We start from the raw sequence: 27,597 nt of genomic DNA, 5'->3' as shown, positions 1-27,597 counted from the left end.
CAATAAGATATCAGTTAAGGGGGAAAGTTCACTGTCCTGAGCTTTAATTTTCAAATCGGTATAGAATTCATCGAACGTCTGGGTCTCCTTTTGTTTAGACGTGAAGAATTGATTCCTGATATATGTGAGGTTCTTGTAAGGTTCATAATATGTGTCAAATGCCGCATAGATGATTGGCAACGTACGAGCATCGTCAACCTGGGGTATCGTTAGAGTTTTATAAATCCTCCGCCCAGCGGGGCCCAGTATATGAAGAAACGTAGCCCGTTGTGTGGAAACTGTTTCAGTGCCGAGTTTAGAAGCCGTAGCATATAGTTCGAATCCCTCTTTATACTCAGACCACGCCAAAGCTGGGTCTGATCCAGGTGAGAAAGGTTCAGGGCTTTTAAAATGAGTCATTGTGTCGGCAAGAGTTGCGAAGGCACAACGTGGTGTGGCCAAGGCTTAGCAGTCGCGATGAGTTCGTTACCGAAGGAAATTCAGTATCCCACCGCTGTCACCATGTTAGATTAAGTTACTAGTAAATGAGATCTTCACATACACAGTTATGGGCCAGGTTAAATCAAGCTTATTTTAATCAAGAGATACACAATTAACTTTGTTACAACTGCGGCTAAGAGGCGTTCTTCCTAGCTGCACTGCGGGCTGGAGATCCGCCCTGGACTGCCAGTCCCTCATGTAGCTAGTAATTGTTATAGTGTTTGTTATAATGTTTGTGATTAGGCTGGCGCCGTCTAGGGAGGTTTTAAGGTACTAATGTAAGGCGCGTAATACAACAGGTACAAATGTAACAGTTATGTCGATATAAATATAGACCGAATAGTAAATAGTAAAATAGACAATAGTTATTCGATTATTATAATAAGGAAAGGCCACTACTATTTTCCTAAAGTGCCAGAACAACCAAGGCTTACGTTTGAAACTTCAGGTAAATAGCCATATTTTAATATAATACCACGTTATTTTTATCTGTCCCTACCCCGATTGATTAAAAATATATTTTTAATAAGGCCGATCTGATGGTTTTAATCTGAATCTTATACTAATACTTAATTAACATTGTTGCCGCGTCCATTTAAAATTTTATTCAGTAATTTCCGGTTAGTAGGTGGCGCGCTAAACCGACTTAAACTAGGCCCCTCCCAGAAAAAAAAGATAACTCTGACTTCATGCAAGCAGATTAGACTGACTCGAACGTTCTCTCTTTACGTGAATGAGATCTTGTTTCGACTCATACTTATGGAGAATATGATAGGCTTATAAAAATTCATGATTTTTGGAATTAAACATACCTTGTATCGTAGTAAGTATTTAATTTTCTCCAGACTATTCAGTTCGAGGCTCAACAACTCTTTTTTGACAGCTTCATTTTCCTTTCTCAGATCACTTTCTGATGCAGCGGAAACTTCAAGTCTCCTCGATAAAAAATTGACTCTACAAACAAGCTGTGAATCTTTCAACGCAGCTTCAGCCAAGGCTTTTTTCATTTCATCTTCGTCTTTTTCAAGTGTTAATATAAGATTCTGTCAATTGTAATTTCGATAAGAATATTAGGGGACCTTTAATGGCCTTCATAAAGAACTTAGTTCATACTAAAACAATTTTCAATTAATCGAACAATACCGAAACCATTTTCAATTACGAACTATACCGAAACAATTTTCAATTAATCGAACTATACCGAAACCAATTTCAATTAATCGAACTATACCGAAACAATTTTAAATTAATCGAACAATACCGAAACAATTTTAAATTAATCGAACAATACCGAAACAATTTTAAATTAATCGAACTATACCGAAACAATTTTCAATTAATCGAAATATACCGAAACAATTTTCAATTAATCGAACTATACCGAAACAATTTTCAATTAATCGAACTATACCGAAACAATTTTCAATTAATCGAACTATACCGAAACAAATTTCAATTAATCGAACTATACCGAAACAAATTTCAATTAATCGAACTATACCGAAACAATTTTAAATTAATCGAACTATACCGAAACAAATTTCAATTAATCGAACTATACCGAAACAATTTTAAATTAATCGAACTATACCGAAACAAATTTCAATTAATCGAACTATACCGAAACAATTTTAAATTAATCGAACTATACCGAAACAATTTTAAATTAATCGAACTATACCGAAACAATTTTCAATTAATCGAACTATACCGAAACAATTTTCAATTAATCGAACTATACCGAAACAATTTTCAATTAATCGAACTATACCGAAACAATTTTAAATTAATCGAACTATACCGAAACAATTTTAAATTAATCGAACTATACCGAAACAAATTTCAATTAATCGAACTATACCGAAACAAATTTCAATTAATCGAACTATACCGAAACAAATTTCAATTAATCGAACTATACCGAAACAATTTTAAATTAATCGAACTATACCGAAACAATTTTAAATTAATCGAACTATACCGAAACAAATTTCAAATTAATCGAACTATACCGAAACAAATTTCAATTAATCGAACTATACCGAAACAAATTTCAATTAATCGAACTATACCGAAACAAATTTCAATTAATCGAACTATACCGAAACAAATTTCAATTAATCGAACTATACCGAAACAAATTTCAATTAATCGAACTATACCGAAACAATTTTAAATTAATCGAACTATACCGAAACAATTTTAAATAAATCGAACTATACCGAAACAATTTTAAATTAATCGAACTATACCGAAACAATTTTAAATTAATCGAACTATACCGAAACAATTTTCAATTAATCGAACTATACCGAAACAAATTTCAATTAATCGAACTATACCGAAACAAATTTCAATTAATCGAACTATACCGAAACAAATTTCAATTAATCGAACTATACCGAAACAATTTTAAATTAATCGAACTATACCGAAACAATTTTAAATTAATCGAACTATACCGAAACAAATTTCAAATTAATCGAACTATACCGAAACAAATTTCAATTAATCGAACTATACCGAAACAAATTTCAATTAATCGAACTATACCGAAACAAATTTCAATTAATCGAACTATACCGAAACAAATTTCAATTAATCGAACTATACCGAAACAAATTTCAATTAATCGAACTATACCGAAACAAATTTCAATTAATCGAACTATACCGAAACAAATTTCAATTAATCGAACTATACCGAAACAATTTTAAAATAATCGAACTATACCGAAACAATTTTAAATTAATCGAACTATACCGAAACAATTTTAAATTAATCGAACTATACCGAAACAATTTTAAATTAATCGAACTATACCGAAACAATTTTCAATTAATCGAACTATACCGAAACAAATTTCAATTAATCGAACTATACCGAAACAAATTTCAATTAATCGAACTATACCGAAACAATTTTAAATTAATCGAACTATACCGAAACAATTTTAAATTAATCGAACTATACCGAAACAAATTTCAAATTAATCGAACTATACCGAAACAAATTTCAATTAATCGAACTATACCGAAACAAATTTCAAATTAATCGAACTATACCGAAACAAATTTCAATTAATCGAACTATACCGAAACAAATTTCAATTAATCGAACTATACCGAAACAATTTTAAATTAATCGAACTATACCGAAACAATTTTAAATTAATCGAACTATACCGAAACAATTTTCAATTAATCGAACTATACCGAAACAATACTCAATTAATCGAACTATACCGAAACAAATTTCAATTAATCGAACTATACCGAAACAATACTCAATTAATCGAACTATACCGAAACAAATTTCAATTAATCGAACTATACCGAAACAAATTTCAATTAATCGAACTATACCGACACAAATTTGAGTAAAACGTATCTTTCCCACTAGCGCAAACGGAACTTGAAATGTTTAAAAGAGTATTAACAACGCTGTTTACATACCTCAAAGGCCTCCAATCTCGTTTTCAAAGTATCGCGGACTTGCATTTCTCTCTCACATTCTTCAGTCCAAGTCCGCTTTTCACTGTGAAATTTCTCCCATTCAGACAGGATGTTTTTGTAAAGTAATGGCACACTAGCAGTGTTGTGCGACTGGTGAGTTGGGCTTGTCATTACTTCACCTTCACTCATGTCTACATCAGATCTGTTGCTTATTTCCTGCAATAATGCAATTAATACATACTTTACAATGTGTTAATTAATTAAGAAACTAATTTAAGGAAGAGGTCATCATTGCTTGTAAACTGTGGCCTGGACAGCCAAATGTCATAGAACATTTTTGACTCAAAATGGCCCAGAGAACTCACTGTACTTCCGCCCTACCACCCTATTTGGAGCACTTCTAAAAGGAATTAAAAACAAACTTCTTACCGATTCAGATCTAATTGGAGAAGATGGCAATTTATCACTAGCTTTGGAAACACTAATTTTATCAGATTTCACGTCTGCGTGAATTTCAGATGCCTCAGATAATCTACTGTTGGTTGGACTAAACGGGCTATTACCCATTGTTCGTAACTGTAAAATTAAAATTGCTTTTAGAGAATTAAACCACCTTTAAAGGGAATGCGAATTCACAATTTCATATCATATTTGACCACGAAAGTGGTATTATGTTACACTTTCAAGCCTTTACTCTCAAAATATCAAGTTTTTAATATAATTGAACCAAAGTTTCTATTCCATTGAAAAATCAAGAAAACTCAGTTTTGATATATCAACAATGTTGTCTTGTCGAGCTTGTTCGCCCGTTTGATGACATCACTATGACGTGAGGAAAAAAAGCGCGGGAATCCTATACGCGTCTCGAGCTTCTCGCCAGTCTAAACTCTGAGTGGCACCATCTGACGTGAAAAATATATCTGTGACGTCAGCCTACGGGAAACGTTTTAGCCATTGCCGCCTCTATTGTATAAGGCCCGAGCGGGCGATATTCCCCCTCCTCAAAATCTGACATTTTAATTCGCCGCTTTCTGTCGCGAGAGGCGCGCGTTTTGACAAAATGTGACGGTATAATTTTTTGAATTTTAAACCTCAGGCTTTCCGCGCGGCTTCGATGGCAGGACAGGGGAGGGGAGGGGAGGGTAGGGGTTATAGTCTGGACTGGAGCTTGTTGGGTCTGGGGACGTCAGCACAAGGAGTGTGCGAAGTCGGTTCGTTACCGTTCCTCAATTCATTAATGTTTTAGCGAGTTGCATGCATATTTGATTGCCTTATTTCTGTCATCCATTACTGTACAATTATGGCAATATAAAATTTCCAAAGATATTGTTAGAAAAGTTTTTACGACCTCTTTTAAATAATTATGCTAAAGATATAACTGACCAGTACGGAGCTTTTGAGAAACTAAATTCAAAACCCTTATGTAGGAAAATAATCAAAGTTTAAAAATTGTTACTCTTATAAAACAAAATAAAATCTTATAAAGCTCCTCTCTTTATATTTAGTTTCCCAATTTCTAGAGAAGATAAGCCAAAGAACTTATGTAATTCGTCATTTTTGCAAAAAAACCATTACAAGACTGAATTTACGCGCCATTCAATTTTTGAAATTCTTTCAAAACGAGCTCCATCTATCGGAGAAGTGAGGTTTCATCCACCCGCGCGAATGTTCCCTACCTCGGGACCCGCCCGCTCGGGCCTTATGCAATGTTTTAGCCTTTCTTAAAAAGTGGATTTCAAATAATTTTATATGAAGCATTTTCAAATGCATATAGAGTAGTGTCGGTAGAGAGGGGAGTAGACTGTTTATCCCTCCCTCTAGGCGCGCTTTTGTAAGAGGGGATACTGTACGCGCCTGGTAGGGGGATGACACTGAGCTAAGAGATAATGTCAGTTCTACGTATGCAAACGTCATACCCTTCTACCTCTTAGCTAAGTGTCATCCCCCCTGCCAGGCGCGTACAGTATCCCCTCTTACAAAAGCGCGCCTAGAGGGAGGGATACACAGTCTCCTCCCCCCTCTACCGACACTACTCTATGGTATGACGTTTGCATAGTAGAACTGACATTACTCTATTACCAAATAAGCAGAAATTGGAGGATTAAAAGCTTGATATTTTTGAATTCACAGAAATTAATTCCATCTTTTGTTATACAAATCAGAGAATTTTCAAATAAAGCTTCTTATTCCTTACTTACCTTGTCTTCTGCCTTATTTAGCTTATTCATTGAACTAATGGCTTGTTGCCGGATAATTTTCAGTTCACCACGTAAGGCCTCATTCTGTCCTTGAAGCTGATCAACCTGACATTTTAAGATCCAAATTGGATCGTAACAACCGGCGATTTCCCTAACTTCAATCGCGGCAACCAGCTGCTCGAGGGTTGGACATTTTAATACGACATCAGCTTTGCCTAATTGGGTTGAAAGTCACCGACTTGAAAGACTTAAAAACCACAGAAAAATCAAAGTTAATTACCATCTTCTTCCTTCAAGGCCTCTAAAATTTCTTTCATGCCCATAAAAAGGCTTTTATTTTCTCTTTCGAAATTTATAAGTTGGATTCTCAGGTCTCCATTTTCTAGACGAACTTTCTCAATGGTTTCTAAAATACTGTCAAGTTCATCCCTCTAACAATATTGAATAAAAAGAATTAGTTTCATCATTGTTCCCCAGGAGGTGTAGAAAAGGAGACTTATTGTGTGTAATAAGAACTTCCATCAAAATGATGTAAAGTATGGGTAGATTTTACTGATGACTAATATTTTTGTAGCACCCTAGGAGCGAAGGCACTGGGCGTTGCCCGTCAGCCCGTCGGGACATTTTTTATTACTTTTCACGCGGAGATTATTCCATAAAGAAGGGTTTTTAAATCTCTGGCAGCCATTTAAAAAGATGGCAAGAAATCGAACCCAAAAGACCATTCAGCCCGTCTATAGGTTAAAGGAAACCCGTGTACAAAATATTTGCGAAATCGGTTGAAACACGCAGAGAAGATTTTTTACATTTCTGGGCGCCATTTTTTTACGCGCCTACTACTTATGAGTAACGTTCCTACAAATTTTCAGCATTCTAGGGCAAGCGGTTTGGGCTGGACGTTGACTATCAGTCAGTCTGTCAGTCAGGATTTTGATTTATATAGATATGGATAAATAGGTTGATATTGGATGAATTCGAAGTGATTCTTGCCAAGTACATGTGGTTGTTACGCGACACCACGTGTCAATGACTATCGCGTGTATTTGAGAGGTATTTCATTTGTGAATATCGGCTCTCTAAAGTGTCACGTAATCAGTCTGGGAAATAGCACACTTCCTCTGGTCCAAAACCAGTTTATTAATAGCTTGGACTAGTTTTTTAATTCAAAAAGTGGGGGTTACTGGTCCTCAGGACCAGTTGATTAATTGTAAATCTATAAGAGAACAAAGACGTGGTGACCAGTCCTGAGACCAGTTTAATATTTAGGACAGTAGGGGGGTCACTGGTCCCAAGGACTAGTTTAAAAATATCGTTATTTCCCAGACTGGTCACGTTATTTTGCCTTTTCTACTTCGTGAAACTAGTATCACTAACATATGCCCATGGATATGTGCACGTGATGGAGTGAGTGTTCCTGATAGCAATATCAGGTGAATAACATCGAAGAATCACGTCAGGGACCAGTCTATACTGTTTGTTAATAGCTCAGTAGTAACACGAAAACTGCTATGCACGCATGGATTAACTAACGCTAGGGATTGTTCGTTCCCCCTAAAAGATAAAGTATACATGTTCCAAACGCCCCTAACAGCAGCTACTATCCCTAACAGGAAGTTATAAAAAAAATTGGACCAAATGTCACGTGTCCTATGACGTCAAAATTAAAATCCCGCCTAAATTGGGCATCGCCATCTTTAAAATCCGCAAAAACTATTTATTTTGCCTAGAGATGGCGCTATATCTACATCTGTTTTGGTCCAATAAATTGGGGGAATGAAGAGGGGAATCAAGGAATAATTCGGAACATGTAGTTGCAGAGAGAATTTAGAAGGGGAGTGGAAGGGGTGGTTTGGAATGTAGCGCAACGTCGTCTGCTAAACGTTATCTAGGCAGGTCGATTTCCGGTATGATGCGTTTGTAATAGATAGATTTTAGAACACGTGACCGGAAACTTGCCTACCCCAAAAAGCTCAAAGCGACATCTTGTTTGGGCGTCATCACTTTTAATAGAGTCAAAATGGGGGCCTTCTACTCCCCTTCTAAATTCTCTCTGGTAGTTGGCAATAACAATACATGGGAAATATGTTTTTAGTGAACAATCCCTAGCGTTAGTTAATCCATGATGCACGTGTGTTGGTTTGTTTACAGCAAATGTCGGCTGCTCGGCTCTTGTGGCGCCCCAAACATTCTGGCTAACCTTCTATACACCAATTTTACCTTGCCAAAGGCAGGAACCAATCAGAATTCGTCCACGAGGGAAAAGCTAAAACTAGTCTTTGCTAAGCTTAAACTCCACCCCTCGACTATTTGTCACAGCCGAGACTTGCTGCCAATTGGCCTAGACAGTCAAAGAGTGAGATTCTTTATCAAATCATTATTATTGTAAAGTTAACAGGGAAAAATCTGTTATCCTGGCCGCCTGAGGCATTAGGGTTTACAAGATTTTTTACATCAACAATATCTGCAGTATTTCACAATTTTAATTAAACTAATTTCAAACTTTCGAAGTAAAATATATGGGCCTTTAAGTTTGAGCCTCATACCTATTGCTTATAAATATTGTCAAAAGGGGGCAGGGCAGTTCAAAGTGCACGTTTGCCATGTGATAAGTTCTACCAGAAGTAGGATAAGGGACTAGAAGTAAAGATCGAGCTCTAGCATTTGTAATAGATCCTGGCACTAGCGAACAAATTTGAGGATTTTATGCCACTTCCCACGCGCCTACGCTAGAGATAAAAAAATTGGTCGAGTTCCAAAAACATTTCCTACCCCCTTCCCCTCAACCTAAAGGCGAGCAACACGGACGCGGGTACTTGAATCTAGTTCGGCCGTCTACCGCCACGAGCGTCTCTCGTTTTGGAGGGGAAATTCAGAAACCGCTACCAGAGGGACAACCGTTGTTGGGGTATCAAGAATATTCACTTTCGCCAAGTGAAGAATTTGGTTACCTCGATACTTCCAAGAACGAATTCAGGATACCATAAGAACGTTGAAACAAGGCAAGGCTGGCGCCATGAAGTCATACTTTTCATAATATGAGGGAGGGGCCTATTTTTGGAATATGGAAAATGGAGTCTCCTAGGTCTAGGAGTGTTGGTGTCGGTGTCAAGAAAAAAATTGTTAAAATCGTTAATGATGAACTGATATATCTAAAAAGAGTGGTTATAAAGAATCTAGATTTTTCTATTAGAGAGCCTGATTTATCTGGGACAAAGTCAGTACAATGGATTTCACAAACTTCGCCGTGTAACGCCAAGGCTTAAGGCCAGAGACGCTGAATGTGATACTAGCCACTTTAACCGATTTATAACCCACCGATGGCGCTAAATACGGATTTTAAGGCGTTACCTAGTACGATGGCGGAAACGGTTTTCGAAATAAGTATGACTTCAGGGTACCAGGGGACAATGTTACCATTCCACGTTCTTAAGGTATCCTGAATTCGTTCTTGGTACTTCTAGTCCCATCTTACATCTGCTTCTACCCTAGTTCTTCCCTCATTTCTCCCGTTGTGGATGTAAGAATTACTGTTGCAACTCTGAAAAGTGCGTACAATATGTCCCCCTTTAGCCCTCCCAGATAGATTGCAAATAAACAGTTAAAAAGCTTTTCAAGGGGTCAATAAATTAACTTTGAAACAAAAAATAGACTAAGGTTTTCTGTACTAAAATACAATAATAGCAACAAAATACATATGAAGCTTGATAAATTTCGAAATAAGCCAAACTTACATCATAAGAAGCTTCAATTTCATTGTTATTATCCGACACTTCTTGACTCTTAGATTTTTTAATTTTGTTGGTATCTTCAGATACAGTTAAACTTCTATTTAATAAATTTAGATCAAAATATATTTAAAAATTTAAAAACTAAATCTCCCATGAACAAAGTAATCAAATTACCTTTTGGCTGAATTGCGCTTTATTTTGTGAAGTTCGGTTCGAAGATCAACATTCTCTCCTTCGAGCGCATCAACCTTAACAAACAAGAAGCTTATGTTATTTGACACTAGCTAAGCTACACGGTGTTGCCCGACTGGTTTAAGGGAGCGGAAATTGGGAAGATTTTTCTGTCTATTTAGACTCTAAAGATCCCTATATGTTTCAATACAACAATCAATGCTTGGTTAGGCATTATTCATGAAGCACTAAAATGTTACGGGTGTAGAAAAGGACCTTCATAACTAGGCTAGACGTTTTGCACCCAAACTTACCAATTAAAATTTTGGGGAAAATAAAATTACAATTCTGTTGGTAATTTATTTTTTATTTTTAAGTGTATGTAGTCAATTAAACCACGTTGAATTGTGATCACATTATGCCTAGTTTAGGTGCTTTGAACAGCGCCATCTAGTGGGAAATTGAGGAAAAACTATAAAAATAGGGAGTTTTAATGGTATCTGGCAGTTTAGTACACTTAGTTTTACCAGGGATAGATTTAATTTTAGAAGTAGGAATGGAGAACGGTTAGTATTTACTTATGTCCGACTCATAGCCCAGTATAGAGCCCCCTCCCTCCAACACGTAACGAAAAGTTTAAATTATCTTATTGGCTCACTGAAACTACGTTTCGATGACGTTGCTGACGGGGACGGCGAAAAATAAGTAATTACTTTTTACCTCTGTCGCTATGACCCGCCTCTTCTTTCATACCCCTCCCTCCCATGGAAGAGGGTCCGGGACTTTGACGCGCGCCCAGATTACTCTGTTCTCCATTCCTACACTAAAATTAAATCTATCCCTGGTTTTACTCAGAAGGGTTTGTTAAGTCCGAGCGTTGTTAAATTACCATTGTATATGGTATGACGTAAATCGGTAATTTACGGCCGTATTTGGTAAGGTACCAGTTAATTGAAGCTTTTGATAAAAATTTACCTTTTCCTGCAGTGTCTGAGCAACTGTTTGTATTTTCTGAGAACCGGACTTCCTAAAACTCTTCGAGTCATATTTCCTCGGACTGATGTTTAATTTTTCCCTCAAGTGAATATTTTCTTCGACTACTTCGCCCAACTTAAAATCCGAATCATTAATTTGTTGATTAAGTTCTTCAATCTGTCTGTAAAATTAGTGACAAAATATTTAAGTCAACCCAATATACGATAATACCATAACCATAACTAAGTATGCTACAAGGCGACACCATCATGACGTCATCACCCTGTCAAACAGTAGGATGTGCGCTTATTTCATTTTCCATTTTCAAAAACTATTTTCTATTTTGAAATAAAGAAACTAACAGATGGCGTTGCAAGTGGGCTCAAAAATATATCGGGCGAAATAAATCCCACATATGTGATTCGTCAATTGCGCATTTAAAGAGAAAACTAATATCATAACATGCATATAAGCAAAAACCAGGAGTTCATAACAACCCCCATTCGGGGGGGAGTACGAAACTGGCCATAGAGCTAATGGTAAAATTTGCGAACTAGCCTGTTGATGGACATACAACTTTACAATAGATCGTAGTGGTATCTATGCTCCTTGGTTTTCGTTCCAAAACTTCCGTTGGCTGGGATCTCCGTCGTTAAGAAAAATGGCGACTATGGTGGACGTAGAAACACGATAGAATTCTTATATTAAAGATACTGGGAAAAAATTTGTCCAAACCGTTTTAATTTAACCACGGAATTCTCACTCACGCATATCACAACCAAACATCATTGACGATCGTTTAAATGTTTTGTTGAAAACTAGAAACCATCTAAAAACTTCTTAAGGCTCGTTTTCATAGAAGCTTGAAAATTCGAAAACGCTCACGCTTCACGAGCTTGAATACGCGCGGTAACGTAATTTTTTCGAACGTTTCCGCTTTCGCTCGAAATTTTCACGCAACTCGCGCCTATGAAAACGAGCCCTTAGCCAAGGCTTAATTTACACCGTTCCGACAGAAGCAGACGTGAGCCATTTTCGCTCCCAAAATCACAAGATAAAAATAGTACTAAAGCGGAAGTATGGAAGTTAATGCGCGTGGGCGCTAAAAATTGGGGTAACTATTTCTTTGGGAGCTAAGCGGTGTATAAATCCGCTGAGCTTTATGGCGAAACTTTGTTGTTACGGGCTTTTTAACCAGTTTCGTACTTCCCTCCCGGTTATTATGAACTCCTGCAAAAACGGATTAACGTAATAAGAGACTTTGATCATAGCCTTAGGCTCTGGTACCATCTTCGCATACTTCATAGAGAAAATTTGTGTGCTTATATTTTGGCTCCACCCACAAACTTTGTATATAGCGACTTCTAGTGGTCAAAAATGTCATCATCTTTATTTTGTTGGTTAAAAATGCGTTCAGGAAACAAACAAATTGGACAACAATGTGATATAGCTCCCGATTTAGTGGATTTAAGTTTTAAAGTAAATAACATATTAAATTGTAGTTTCATTAAGTATGTGGTTTTTCTAGCTTCCATCTTTAAAGCCCAAAATATAAGAGAATAAGGCCGATAGATGGCGAGCGCGAGCTTTGAAATTCTAATCAAAATATTCGAAGTAGTCGGGACGGGTAGGGAATTTGCTTGAGTCAAAGTTCTTACTACATTAATCGGTTTTTGGTATAAGTGATATTTATTTAAGTGGCTTTGAAAAGCTGGCTCTTTCAATAGCGTTTTTCAAGCTATTCAACAGGAATAACATAATTTCATACTTATTTCTTATTCTGATCTGATTTTTGCACTCCTTTATTTCCATGACTGCTTCCGACAAACCGTATTCCCCCTATAAAATGTATAACGATATCAAAGCAATTATCAGTTTCAACTATCAAAATTGTTAACCCAAGATACAGTGTGCTCCAAAAAGGGTGGTAGGAATGAAAGGGTGTGGTTCTATGGACGATTTGGGTCAAAAATGTTCTATGACATTTTGCTACAAGTCATGTTAGAGTGTTTTAAGTATAACCCCTTTAATTTAAAGTATGAAAATGAAAGGCAATACCAGAAGTTTATAATTATATCAAGAAGTATGTAAATTCGTATTTTCGCGCGCCATGTAAGTTTCTCTGCTATTCCCTCTCCATCCCCCTTTCCCGCGCAGTTAAATATCACGGTAAAATGGCCCTTAGAGGCACGCGTCATCGCCAGACACTTTACTTGTTAGGGAAAGAGTATCATGGTGCCAAGCAGGGTGAGAAATAAGGCGGTGGCACTGGGCAAATGACCAGTTTAAAAATTGCTTTGACCAGTTTATTTATTAAATGCCTGGGGGTCCAGTGGTCACCGTGACCACTTTTTAAATTCCCCTTCTTTAGTAAAAAATAAATTCCCAGTAGTGGGTTATAGAAATTAATCCATTTCAGTGCAGCACATACAGTATGTAGAAATATTAAGTGGTCATTGACCAGTTTTTTAATTAAAACCCTTGGGCTCTACTGGTCAAATGACCAGTTTAAAAAATTTCCTTATTTCTCACCCTGGTGCCAAGAAAAGAAGGTCCCCGTAAAGCAGGTTTTGAGCTTTTGTGCCAGACGATTGGTTATAAGCTATCGTCTGCTTTAATATGTTGTTAGAGCAGCCATGGAAATAAGGTTTTTTTTCAACTATTCCTCGGGAGCAGTGACCCCGACATCAACAATATTCAAACTGGTCCCTGAGACCAGTTACCCCTGTGCGATTTATTTTACTACTGGTCCCACTTTAAAATTATTTATAAATATAAAATTACATGGTCCCAAATCATTTTTAATAATTTTATTTAGCCATCTTTGACTACATTATCGTACGAAAGCCAAAAGATTATCGATTTTCAACCAAAATTATCGTAAACTCCAGCGGTGTTCTGATTGACCTTGCAATTATACTAAAATCGGTACAACTTACAAGGGTCCTGAAGGAGATGGACAAATAACGTCTCCAAACGTTTCTTTCATCCTGCCTTTGGACTTAAAACATGAATAATTTCATTGTAGATAATAGATAGTTTTCACACATGGAGGATTAATACAATTTACACCAGGAAGCCGGGCTATCTGGAGGACAAAAACCCGTCTGCTTTTGTCCTCCAGATAGCCCGGCCTCCTGCTGTAAATGGTATGAATCCTCCATGAGTGAAAACTATCTATTAGGAAATAAGATTAAGACTCCTTGCAATAAGAAAGGAGTCGAAATTTGACGAAAACCTTTAATTAATAAACTGGTCCCCTTTCAATATTTATCAAAGTTTAGAATTAATAAACAAGTCCCTAGGACTCGTGACCCTCGGTTTTTGAATAAAAAAACTAGTCTGAGTAATTAAAAAAGTGGTTTTTGACCTGTAAACCTGTCTTATTTCCATGGCTGTGTTAGAGGGCCCTCGATAGGTAGCCCTAGGCGGTTCGCGTGCGGTTGTTTCCACCGTCAAAAAGGTAAAAGTTTCATTATTATTATTATTATTATTATTATTATTATTATTATTATTATTATTATTATTATTATTATTATTATTATTATTATTATTATTCTTAATTATTCTAATGTTTTCCACTTCGTTTATTAAATAGCTTTTCTCGATTAAACATGGAAGGTAAACAAATGGTACGTCCTTTATTCACAGTTTCGTTAATAAATTACGAAGATGAATTTTTTAAAATTGATGAGACTGGAGTTCGCTGCAGCATAATTGAACATTTAAAACCGGATAAAAAGCTAGAACATTTAATAAATACGCTAAGTGAAAAATATATTTCATTAAAAGAAAACTGCAAGGCTGAAAAGAGGAGTACCGCAAACTTTCCCTGTGTTTGGAATAGCTGGTTAACGCAGTACTCGTTTGGACAGTTTGAAATTGACTTAGGCGAAAAACTTGATTTTAATGAAACTGAAGTTGCCCTCACTGTCTATTGGTTAGCAAGCAAGGTCGTCAAAGAAATTGAAAACTTTGAGCGGGCTAGGACTCTAGCACAATTAATAGGGGCCACACTTTTTTACAGAATTACAGAAAGTGCCTACAAGTGCCCTCAGTAGGAAAACTACTATAGCAGTAGTTTTACAGAAAAAGACTTATATTTAAGTTAATTACCGGTGAAACTGGTTCAAAATTGCATATATATAATAAGTAAACTATGATCTATATTATAAACCATTTTAAAACTTAATTCCGAACTAATTTACTTAAATTTAAGGGTGACTACAACTTACTATTTTACAGAAAATGCTTATATTTAAGTTAATTACGGGTCAAATTAATTCAAATTTACTATACATAATCAGAAACGTGTTTGGTTTAATATACACTACTTAAATAGTTAATAGTTAGCTATTATCTCACTTAAATTCGGGGTGTCTACAAAACACTATTTTAATGAAAATGCTTATATTTAAGTTAATTACGGGTCAAATTAATTCAAATTTACTATACATAATCAGAAACGTGTTTGGTTTAATATACACTACTTAAATAGTTAATAGTTAGCTATTATCTCACTTAAATTCGGGGTGTCTACAAAACACTATTTTAATGAAAATGCTTATATTTAAGTTAATTACGGGTCAAATTAATTCAAATTTACTATACATAATCAGAAACGTGTTTGGTTTAATATACACTACTTAAATAGTTAATAACTAGCTATTTTCTCACTTAAATTCAGGGTGTCTACAACACACTATTTTACAGAAAATGAATTATTTAAGTTAATTACGGGTCAAATTAATTCAAATTTACTATACATAATCAGAAACGTGTTTGGTTTAATATACACTACTTAAATAGTTAATAACTAGCTATTTTCTCACTTAAATTCGGGGTGTCTACAACACACTATTTTACAGATTCATGGGTGCCTCCAAATATACTATTTTACAGAAAATGCTTATATTTAAGTTAATTACCGATCAAATTAATTCAAATTACCTACATCTACTAAGAATATTACGCTCTATAATATAAACGCGTTTAAAAATTAATTTCTATCAAATATACTTAAATTTAAGGGTGCATACAGATTTTGTACTCGGGAAAAGATGACTTACAGGAGGCACTATTTTACAGAAAATGCGATTATTTAAGTTAATTACTGGTCAAATTAATTCAAATTTACTATACATAATCAGAAACGTGTTTGGTTTAATATACACTACTTAAATAGTTAATAACTAGCTATTTTCTCACTAAATTCGGGGTGTCTACAACACACTATTTTACAGAAAATGCGTATATTTAAGTTAATTACGGGTCAAATTAATTCAAATTTGCTATACATAATCAGAAACGTGTTTGGTTTAATATACACTACTTAAATAGTTAATAACTAGCTATTTTCTCACTTAAATTCATGGTGCCTACAACACATTATTTTACAGATTCGTGGGTGCCTCCAAATATACTATTTTACAGAAAATGCGATTATTTAAGTTAATTACGAGTAGCAATCATACTTAAACTGAGGAAGGCAACAAGACTTTCGTAATCTTGTCTACTGGGGTAAGAATTTTACCAAAATGTGAATATTTAAGTTAATTAAGTATGAAATTAAATCTAACTTGGATTATAATGCTATTTGAGTGTGATGTTCAAATTAAACACTATAAAAAGTAAATTGTGCCAATTAAACTTACGGTAAGGGTGCCTCAAAATATTGCTAAAGGAAAACCACGGCCACAGCGGTTTGAACTGTCCAAAATGCTTTTATTTAACATAACTATTAAAGTAATGAAATTTAATTTGTTAATGTGTCATATGAATGTGGTGCTCAATTTAAACGCAATTTAATGTTAATTGCGAGCAATTATTCTCAAATATAAGTTGCCTACAACTTACATAATACAATTTTACATAACCTGGGTGCCTACGAGACACTATTTTACCAAAACGCTTTCATTTAACTTAATTTTGGATGGAATTCGATCTAAGTTGGTACATATACATTTGAGATTGCGCTGATTAATTTAAACGCGATTTAAAGTTAATTCTGAGCAATTATTCTCAAATATAAGTGGCCTACAAATTTTGAATTTTACATAACCTGGGTGTCTACAACTTTTGAATTTTACATAACCTGGGTGTCTTCAAGACACTATTTTATCAGAACGCTTTCATTTAACTTAATTTTGGATGGAATTCAATCTAAGTTGGTACATATATATTTGAGATTGCGATGATTAATTTAAAGGCAACACAGTTTCTCGATGCAACTTTTGAAACACTCTGTATAAATTAACGTAATAATTTTTGTAAGTTTTGTTAATGGTTTTGATGTTATTTTAGCAATTTAAAACAACAGCACTCTTCCGTTTTGAACTATTAAATTATTAAATAACAAAAGAATTAACACAACAGTTATCCAGGAAAAAATTGGTGTGATGGGTTATATTGGAGAAATTTGATCACATTAAAATTTATTAAATATGACGCAAAGCAATAGGACTAGGGCGCTTACTAGACCCAAAAGCTATCATCTGTGTGGGCTAATTATTTTTGGATTACATGATATGGGGTATACAAATTTCTAGTACCCCTAGCACGTGACGTGATTTATTAATGGCCCCTCGACAACTATGCGTTTTACAAGTTACGAGTCTAAGAGGGAAAGGCGCGGGGTAAAACTCTGCCTTCCATCTCGCTTTTTAGCCCCACCGCTGTGTGTGTTTTGGATCTGAGAGTGCACAAACACAGCACTAGAGCAACTCTCTTGTATCTCCGGATACTTAGGGTTGCCTACCCCCTTTTCCCGTCGAAAGGGTGTATTGTCTATCGCGCTTTGTAAAACGCATAGTTGTCGAGGGGCCTTTAATAAATCACGTCACGTGCTAGGGGTACTAGTAACTTGTATACCCCATATCATGTAATCCAAAAATAATTAGCCCACACAGATGATAGCTTTTGGGTCTAGTAAGCGCCCTAGTCCTATTGTTTTGCGTCATATTTAATAAATTTTAATGTGATCAAATTTCTCCAATATAACCCATCACACCAATTTTTTCCTGGATAACTGTTGTGTTAATTCTTTTGTTATTTAATAATTTAATGGTTCAAAACGGAGGAGTGCTGTTGTTTTAAATTGATAAAATAACATCAAAACCATTAACAAAACTTACAAAAATTATTCCATTAATTTATACAGAGTGTTTCAAAAAGGGTAGTTGCATCGAGAAACTGTGTTGCCTTTAATTTAATCGTCGCAATCTCAAATATATATGTACCAACTTAGATTGAATTCCATCCAAAATTAAGTTAAATGAAAGCGTTCTGATAAAATAGTGTCTTGTAGGCACCCAGGTTATGTAAAATTCAAAAGTTGTAGACACCCAGGTTATGTAAAATTCAAAAGTTGTAGACACCCAGGTTATGTAAAATTCAAAAGTTGTAGACACCCAGGTTATGTAAAATTCAAAAGTTGTAGACACCCAGGTTATGTAAAATTCAAAATTTGTAGGCCACTTATATTTGAGAATAATTGCTCAGAATTAACTTTAAATCGCGTTTAAATTAAGCAGCGCAATCTCAAATGTATATGTACCAACTTAGATCGAATTCCATCCAAAATTAAGTTAAATGAAAGCGTTTTGGTAAAATAGTGTCGCGTAGGCACCCAGGTTATGTAAAATTGTATTATGTAAGTTGTAGGCAACTTATATTTGAGAATAATTGCTCGCAATTAACATTAAATTGCGTTTAAATTGAGCACCACATTCATATGACACATTAACAAATTAAATTTCATTACTTTAATAGTTATGTTAAATAAAAGCATTTTGGACAGTTCAAACCGCTGTGGCCGTGGTTTTCCTTTAGCAATATTTTGAGGCACCCTTACCGTAAGTTTAATTGGCACAATTTACTTTTTATAGTGTTTAATTTGAACATCACACTCAAATAGCATTATAATCCAAGTTAGATTTAATTTCATACTTAATTAACTAAAATATTCACATTTTGGTAAAATTCTTACCCCAGTAGACAAGATTACGAAAGTCTTGTTGCCTTCCTCAGTTTAAGTATGATTGCTACTCGTAATTAACTTAAATAATCGCATTTTCTGTAAAATAGTATATTTGGAGGCACCCACGAATCTGTAAAATAATGTGTTGTAGGCACCATGAATTTAAGTGAGAAAATAGCTAGTTATTAACTATTTAAGTAGTGTATATTAAACCAAACACGTTTCTGATTATGTATAGCAGATTTGAATTAATTTGACCCGTAATGAACTTAAATATAAGCATTTTCATTAAAATAGTGTTTTGTAGACACCCCGAATTTAAGTGAGATAATAGCTAACTATTAACTATTTAAGTAGTGTATATTAAACCAAACACGTTTCTGATTATGTATAGTAAATTTGAATTAATTTGACCAGTAATTAACTTAAATAATCGCATTTTCTGTAAAATAGTGCCTTCTGTAAGTCATCTTTTCCCGAGTACAAAATCTGTATGCACCCTTAAATTTAAGTATATTTGATAGAAATTAACTTTTAAACGCGTTTATATTATAGAGCGTAATATTCTTAGTAGATGTAGGTAATTTGAATTAATTTGACCCGTAATTAACTTAAATTTAAGCATTTTCTGTAAAATAGTGCCTCCTGTAAGTCATCTTTTCCCGAGTACAAAATCTGTATGCACCCTTAAATTTAAGTATATTTGATAGAAATTAATTTTTAAACGCGTTTATATTATAGAGCGTAATATTCTTAGTAGATGTAGGTAATTTGAATTAATTTGACCCGTAATTAACTTAAATAATCGCATTTTCTGTAAAATAGTGCCTCCTGTAAGTCATCTTTTCCCGAGTACAAAATCTGTATGCACCCTTAAATTTAAGTATATTTGATAGAAATTAATTTTTAAACGCGTTTATATTATAGAGCGTAATATTCTTAGTAGATGTAGGTAATTTGAATTAATTTGACCCGTAATTAACTTAAATTTAAGCATTTTCTGTAAAATAGTGCCTCCTGTAAGTCATCTTTTCCCGAGTACAAAATCTGTATGCACCCTTAAATTTAAGTATATTTGATAGAAATTAATTTTTAAACGCGTTTATATTATAGAGCGTAATATTCTTAGTAGATGTAGGTAATTTGAATTAATTTGACCCGTAATTAACTTAAATTTAAGCATTTTCTGTAAAATAGTGCCTCCTGTAAGTCATCTTTTCCCGAGTACATAATCTGTATGCACCCTTAAATTTAAGTATATTTGGTAGAAATAAATTTTTAAACGCGTTTATATTATAGAGCGTAATATTCTTAGTAGATGTAGGTAATTTGAACTAATTTGATCGGTAATTATCTTAAATATAAGCATTTTCTGTAAAATAGTATATTTGGAGGCACCCATGAATCTGTAAAATAGTGTGTTGTAGACACCCCGAATTTAAGTGAGAAAATAGCTAGCTATTAACTATTTAAGTAGTGTATATTAAACCAAACACGTTTCTGATTATGTATAGTAAATTTGAATTAATTTGACCCGTAATTAACTTAAATAATTCATTTTCTGTAAAATAGTGTGTTGTAGACACCCTGAATTTAAGTGAGAAAATAGCTAGTTATTAACTATTTAAGTAGTGTATATTAAACCAAACACGTTTCTGATTATGTAGAGTAAATTTGAATTAATTTGACCCGTAATTAACTTAAATATAAGCATTTTCTGTAAAATAGTGTGTTGTAGACACCCCGAATTTAAGTGAGATAATAGCTAGTTATTAACTATTTAAGTAGTGTATATTAAACCAAACACGTTTCTGATTATGTATAGTAAATTTGAATTAATTTGACCAGTAATTAACTTAAATAATCGCATTTTCTGTAAAATAGTGCCTCCTGTAAGTCATCTTTTCCCGAGTACAAAATCTGTATGCACCCTTAAATTTAAGTATATTTGATAGAAATTAACTTTTAAACGCGTTTATATTATAGAGCGTAATATTCTTAGTAGATGTAGGTAATTTGAATTAATTTGACCCGTAATTAACGTAAATAATCGCATTTTCTGTAAAATAGTGCCTCCTGTAAGTCATCTTTTCCCGAGTACAAAATCTGTATGCACCCTTAAATTTAAGTATATTTGATAGAAATTAATTTTTAAACGCGTTTATATTATAGAGCGTAATATTCTTAGTAGATGTAGGTAATTTGAATTAATTTGACCCGTAATTAACTTAAATTTAAGCATTTTCTGTAAAATAGTGCCTCCTGTAAGTCATCTTTTCCCGAGTACATAATCTGTATGCACCCTTAAATTTAAGTATATTTGGTAGAAATAAATTTTTAAACGCGTTTATATTATAGAGCGTAATATTCTTAGTAGATGTAGGTAATTTGAACTAATTTGATCGGTAATTATCTTAAATATAAGCATTTTCTGTAAAATAGTATATTTGGAGGCACCCATGAATCTGTAAAATAGTGTGTTGTAGACACCTCGAATTTAAGTGAGAAAATAGCTAGTTATTAACTATTTAAGTAGTGTATATTAAACCAAACACGTTTCTGATTATGTATAGTAAATTTGAATTAATTTGACCCGTAATTAACTTAAATAATTCATTTTCTGTAAAATAGTGTGTTGTAGACACCCTGAATTTAAGTGAGAAAATAGCTAGTTATTAACTATTTAAGTAGTGTATATTAAACCAAACACGTTTCTGATTATGTAGAGTAAATTTGAATTAATTTGACCCGTAATTAACTTAAATATAAGCATTTTCTGTAAAATAGTGTGTTGTAGACACCCCGAATTTAAGTGAGATAATAGCTAGTTATTAACTATTTAAGTAGTGTATATTAAACCAAACACGTTTCTGATTATGTATAGTAAATTTGAATTAATTTGACCCGTAATTAACTTAAATATAAGCATTTTCTGCAAAATAGTAAGTTGTAGTCACCCTTAAATTTAAGTAAATTAGTTCGGAATTAAGTTTTAAAATGGTTTATAATATAGATCATAGTTTACTTATTATATATATGCAATTTTGAACCAGTTTCACCGGTAATTAACTTAAATCTAAGTCTTTTTCTGTAAAAACTACTGCTATAGTAGTTTTCCTACTGAGGGCACTTGTAGGCACTTTCTGTAATTCTGTAAAAAAGTGGCGTCCAATTAATAGCGAACGAATCAGCAAACCAACAAATTAAGACAACTTTTCTGAAAAAACCTTTACGCAATCTTAAAACTGATGAACTGTACTCGTTGTGCAGGCTAGGAGGAGGTTGTCTAGGGGAGATGTGGAAGGTAAACAAACAAAACATGCAAGTTTCACAGAAACTTATACGAGGCATGAAACCGCTAACGCAACGACAACGTGATAAAGCTCACATATTTTATAAAATAAGCCTATCTTTGAGAAATAAAGACCAGTTTCCAGAAGACATTCCTCCTGCGCTCATTCACATAAACCGAGGTGGATTACTCATACCACATGTACTACTTATGGAGTACATAAAAGAAGTCAATAACATTGTTATTGCTGAATGGTTAAAATGGAATGCCATCACGGATCTGTCAAAAAATGTGCTCAGTAAGTCCTTTTTTTTAAGATAATAGAATCGAGGAAGTCTATTTAAAGTCTAAATAACCTAAATAAAAATTTACTAAACTTCAGAGGAAACAATGGCGTCATTAAAGAGAAATGAGCAATTGCAGATTATGTATCATGAAGCATTAACAAAAATAGAGGAAGTGGTTGAAAGAGGTTTCGAAAAAGAAGATTTAGAAGATTTCAGACAAGTTTGGCAAAGGAAGTTGGGTCACGCCAAGTTAGGGGATTTGTTTCGTCAAAAAATTCGGATGCGAAATGACAAAAAAGGCAAAAGAGGAATTGGAGGACAAAATTTAAGGTGCTACCTCTACAGAAACACAATAAAGAAGAAAGCTTTGAAAACCTCATCAAAACCAAACAAGCCTACTAATAAACAGACGAAAAAAGGTAGCCCTATTAAAACTAAGCCTTATAGTCGCAAACTAAAAGTACAAAGTCCCACATCAAAACCCAAAAAGCCCACTGTTGAACAGACCAAAAAAACTAGTCCTATTAAAACTACTAAGCCTTGTAACCGTAAACAAAAAGTACAAAGTGCTAGTCCTGTTAGACCTAAACGTTTAATCACTAGAAAAAAATTATGCTTAGACTAGGTTGGTGAAGCTGAGGTTAATAATTGTGATATTTAACTATTTCGAAATGTATTTCTTGTGATATTTGAGTGATAATTACTATTCAGATTTGTTAAACATGAAAAGTTCCTGTGTTAATTAAAAAAAGTTCCTGTTTTAATTGAATTTTTTAATTTCTGGTTTTACAATTTACATCCATTTCGCAGTAATATATTCATTAAATGTGATCACGATATTTAAATGAATTTAATAACAATTTATGGATCTTGAAATATATCCAAATTCACTTTGCGGTAAGATTGTTCTGCGTTTTGTACCGTTTTGGTACAATTTTTTAGCAGCAACGCTCTTACACCAGGTGAATAGTTCAAGCTCGTTAACTTCCCACCAGAAATATATTTCAGCTGACTAAATACGGTTTCGATAGCCGAACCATTTATTCTGACAGGCGCGATCCAGTTATTGGGATGGCGAGAGAGAAAATCCTCGGCTAAGTTCGAAAATCCATATACACTGATCCTTAAAAGTTCCCAAGTCTGCCATGCCAAAAATTTGTTTTCATTACGGCTTTTAAGAGAATCACCACACAAATTTCTTTCCGTCGCCCACAGTTCGAAATATTCCAAACCTTTTCTCATAGAGACAATCGGGGAAGAATTCATAGAGTCAACTCTCTCGTGAGATAACAACCCATTTTCAAATATTTGGTTGCAGGCATAAAGGTAATCGTGGCAAGCCATAACTGACTCATGATCATGAGGGGGACTCCCGTATTTCGGATTTGCATAGTTGTATAATTCCCCAATCGTTTTAAGGTCTTGCATGATTTTAGCAGGGAAAACGTTGAGTTTGGTCCAAGAATCTCTCTCAATGTGAGCCAAAGACAACCCTTTAACTTGAGCCAACTCGTTTTTCTCAGCCCGATCAACTTCCCGAGCATACAAATCGATGATTTGATTCCAGCCAAATTGCACATCACCCATAACTGTAAAGTTTCTCGATCCATCTTGCTGGGAGTGATGTAACCCATTTATCATGTTTTTCAACTGGTGCGTTGGGCAAACAATCCAGTATATCCACCTGTTTTTCAGGAAAGGGTGTTGAAATTGGGGTTTGAAACTAAAATCAAAAGAGCCATCATTCTTTTCTGTATAACTGAAAGAAGCGTCCATCCCTAAAGTGTGACGTAACGCTCCAATATTGGAGGTTCCACCATCACAAACCAATGCCGAAGTCTCCAAGCCTACAGATTGAAATGCCCAAATGACTTTATACACCAAGTCTGATATAAATGACTGAGAAGCTGGTTTAGGGAGCATAAAGTAAGGTCCTAAAATGTCAAATTTTCCACCTATGCACCTCCACAAGAACTGCAAAACATATTCGGCTTCTAGAGTCTCTGACATGGTTTTTTCTTTGAATAAATCCTCCATAGAAGGAATATCCTCGGGACTTAAAGTGCAACCGATGAATTCGTTGCTTCTTGAGTTCCATATAAGCTTGCCAATAATCTTCACCTCATCAAAAATTAGAATCCCATCAGCAGGCGGCTTATGATTTCCACGATAATTTTCAACGTATCTTTTAAAATTATTAGCTTCGCATTTCAGATGCGCTAAATTGATGCCTTGCTTGCTTGGAATTTCGCCCAACTTTTTTTTTATGGTGTGAACGCTTGGCAATTTTAGGACATCAAAGGAAGCCAATGCTTCATAAGCAGCAGGGGATCTTGCAAATACGCTCAAAGCTATTCGATAAGTCAACGGGCACCAACGATTGCCTGTTTTCCCCTTGACACACTTCATTTGATCTCTTTCGAAACCATTTCTTGCTGAGTCCAAGTTCCAAGAGGTTCGAAGGGCTTCACCCAATGTTTTATTTTTCTTGGTTGCACTTTTGAAGATTTTATTTAATTCATTTTGACCACTCTTGTTTATTTCAAAAACAACATTCTGCATATTTTTGTGCTGAATATCACTAAGAGTTACGCTAGCTTCTGTTAACCTTTGTTGCAATTTCTTAATCTTGCGGGTTAGGCTAGCTCGATTTTACTTAATTTCTTGTAATCTTTTTCTTCTTGATTTAGGAGTTAAGACACTAATTCTGCACCGTGAGGTTACGGATACTCTTTTTAGTTTGGTTCTAGGCGTGACATTTTCTTTCTTCTTAGCCAGATTCAAGATGTATCTTAAAAATCAACAATTTAATGTCAGACAGCACTTCACATACTAATGATCCTAAATTCTTATAAATATTATGACTAAATTACCTATTCAGGTAACAACATTTCCCACATTGGTACAATCCACTGCTATATAAACTCTTATTTATATTCTTTGGGGGAATATGCCAAACTAGGCAATCATTTGCTTGGTGCCTATCAAAAGGGTATTTAATAGTCTCCAGTTTTTTTGTTCTTAAATCCTCGAGTTTGTGTGAATCATGCTTAAAATATTTTAAAATATGAGTTTATATCTATTTTTGGCTTATCTTAAGACGCAATTCATTGAGAATTTTTAATAGCTCTCAGCGCGATTGTGCTTGCATCCAAAATAATTTCTCAGCTTTGCTTCAATCCAATCTAGCAACCCACCAATGATGCTTAGCCAGCTAGCGCTTCAAGTTAATAAACATTTTCATGGAAAGGGTTAGTAAAGTAACAAAAATTACCAGTGAAATACCAGTACAAAACACAAAATCATCTCTCAGTATTGCCAGAGATTCTTGAATAATCTCTAAGTTGATGTCTTTAACTTCAGAATCAGGATCAAAAACGTTTTTTGTTGTTGGAGTTTTAAACATCGTGTAAACCGTTACGGTTCCAGTTATGGAAAATACGAGCTTTACAGGCGTGTCAAAATATGTTGAACTGAGCCTGAGTGTATCATTTCTAGTGACTTCGATTTGAAATAGAGTTTGATCACGGTTTCTTTTTTTAACAATATTTAAACCATCTGTGAAAAGTTTCGACATTATGGAAAACTCTACTCCAGGCACTAGGTCCACTATAAAATTATAAGAATATAGTACCTGGTTTTAAATATTTTATTTGGTCTTCTATGGATATTAGAGCCTTTTCACACAAAGAACTACTGCTAATCGGAATATTTTCTTCCAAAACATGACAGTTTTCATCATGAACGCCATCTAGAGATGTAAAACACAATAAACAAAATTTTAAACAAAAACAGCTGTCAAAACTTACACAAGGACTGATCATTTGTAGAAGTTTCCGTATCTTTCTCACAGATGGTCTCGTTGATTTTTAATTTTTTGATTTTTTGGGACTCTAAAATAAATTCAGGCTTTCTTTTGGAAACTACATTAACTACGCTTCCAATTGAAGAGGTTTCTTCAATAAAATCAGTCTGAGATTGTCTTGAACAATGAGGTTTTATAAAAAAATCACATTGCGTGGATCTATGATTAACGTAGATTTGTGGTAGCCTTTCAGCTAATATTTGTTCTGGGTGTTTCACAGTTGCATTTCCTAGCAACGTTCTTTCAGTTGGTATTGTTTGTGTTGACGAATTTTTGGTTTTAATAACTACTCTGTCAGTTTCAGTTGACACGTTTGACACGAAATCAGAGTTATCATACTGAATTTGTTTTGTTGACGTAGATTTTAGAAAAAAATTACACTGCGTGGATTCATTTTTCGGTAACAACCGTAGCTGCGTAGGAGTTTTCTTACGAGGCATTTCAAATATTTTACCCTTTATAAGGCAGCTAAATTTAACATGAACTTCCTTAAGTAAGTTAAGTTACTGTTTGACCAAAAATACAGCCAAGGCTTAGCCCGTTAGCAGCAGCATTTACGTGAAATACTATGAACGTTTATAAACAATTTATGTTACCTAAATCAATTCACAACTCGCGGTTAGAGACGAAACATTTTTCGCACTAAAGTTTTAACATTAGTTCATTAATTAAATTTTTTTTATTTAAAACGCGGCTGCGTACCTATTATTCCCGCAAAATCAACGGCGCCATTTTACTTTTTCATTTGAGGTCAAAGATTAAAAGAAACTACTTTTCAACTACGTAATTTTCCTGCCTTTTTATTGGTTGCTACTAAACAGTCATTCGTCTGCTTAAGAACTTTCAAGGAATGCAGGAAAAAAGCCTCCAATTAGTCCAATTTACGTACTTCTTGATATAATTATAAACTTCTGGCAATACTAATTTAATGCAATTGCCATTCTTTGAATTGTAAACGTTGGCCCTTAAAGCAAAGCGCGGGTCACGTGCTTCACCCACAAGTTGACTTTCCTTTAGAACTCCAGTTTTGGCTTGACGATCGAAGGCAGGAGACATTTGTGGGCGGGATTTATAAGTGCACTTATAAATCCCGCCCACTAGCCTTTGCCAAACCAAAACTGAAGTTCTAAAGGAAAGTCAACTTGCAGTGGTACCACGTGACCCGCGC

General features: G+C 34.5%; 3 protein-coding genes and 1 long non-coding RNA gene across 5 annotated transcripts in view; 2 read left to right on the top strand and 2 right to left on the bottom strand.

The window, feature by feature from the left end:
* The window catches only part of LOC149681523 (centrosomal protein of 290 kDa-like), a 249,160-nt gene that overhangs the window by 40,963 nt on the left and 180,600 nt on the right, over nt 1-27,597 (bottom strand). The window contains exons 19-27 of the mRNA XM_089834228.1: nt 12,776-12,846; nt 11,008-11,188; nt 10,036-10,109; nt 9,865-9,958; nt 6,414-6,564; nt 6,134-6,348; nt 4,365-4,511; nt 3,936-4,151; nt 1,293-1,523 (exon numbers count right to left, since the gene is read on the bottom strand). Coding sequence (XP_089690354.1) covers nt 1,293-1,523; nt 3,936-4,151; nt 4,365-4,511; nt 6,134-6,348; nt 6,414-6,564; nt 9,865-9,958; nt 10,036-10,109; nt 11,008-11,188; nt 12,776-12,846 — 1,380 coding nt within the window. The remainder of the gene's footprint in view (nt 1-1,292; nt 1,524-3,935; nt 4,152-4,364; nt 4,512-6,133; nt 6,349-6,413; nt 6,565-9,864; nt 9,959-10,035; nt 10,110-11,007; nt 11,189-12,775; nt 12,847-27,597) is intronic.
* LOC149681537 (uncharacterized) lies at nt 18,231-18,815 on the top strand. Its single transcript, XR_016365490.1, has 2 exons — nt 18,231-18,354; nt 18,454-18,815. It is a non-coding gene; the product is annotated as an uncharacterized LOC149681537 (long non-coding RNA).
* LOC149681536 (uncharacterized) lies at nt 22,247-23,194 on the top strand. Its single transcript, XM_089834226.1, has 2 exons — nt 22,247-22,575; nt 22,660-23,194. Exons 1-2 carry the CDS (start codon nt 22,281-22,283, stop codon nt 23,187-23,189), a joined length of 825 nt encoding a protein of 274 aa, XP_089690352.1. The 5' UTR covers nt 22,247-22,280; the 3' UTR covers nt 23,190-23,194.
* On the bottom strand, nt 25,114-27,470 carry LOC149681535 (uncharacterized). 2 transcript variants are annotated; one of them, XM_089834225.1, is made up of 6 exons: nt 27,132-27,470; nt 26,374-26,897; nt 26,199-26,315; nt 25,839-26,122; nt 25,438-25,613; nt 25,114-25,355 (listed from the first exon to the last, which is right to left on the bottom strand). In XM_089834225.1, the coding sequence occupies exons 2-6, from the start codon at nt 26,867-26,869 to the stop codon at nt 25,217-25,219; spliced, it is 1,212 nt and encodes a 403-aa protein (XP_089690351.1). In that variant the 5' UTR covers nt 26,870-26,897; nt 27,132-27,470; the 3' UTR covers nt 25,114-25,216. The 2 variants fall into 2 exon arrangements, with proteins under 2 accessions (XP_089690351.1, XP_089690350.1); XM_089834224.1 differs by having other exon boundaries at nt 26,374-27,470.

Source organism: Phalangium opilio, unplaced genomic scaffold (genome assembly GCF_054372755.1).
Source record: "Phalangium opilio isolate 3A_F unplaced genomic scaffold, DU_Popi_V2 ptg000038l_1, whole genome shotgun sequence".
In the NCBI taxonomy this organism is placed as follows: domain Eukaryota; kingdom Metazoa; phylum Arthropoda; class Arachnida; order Opiliones; family Phalangiidae; genus Phalangium; species Phalangium opilio.
This window is presented reverse-complemented; position numbering and strand designations above follow the sequence as displayed.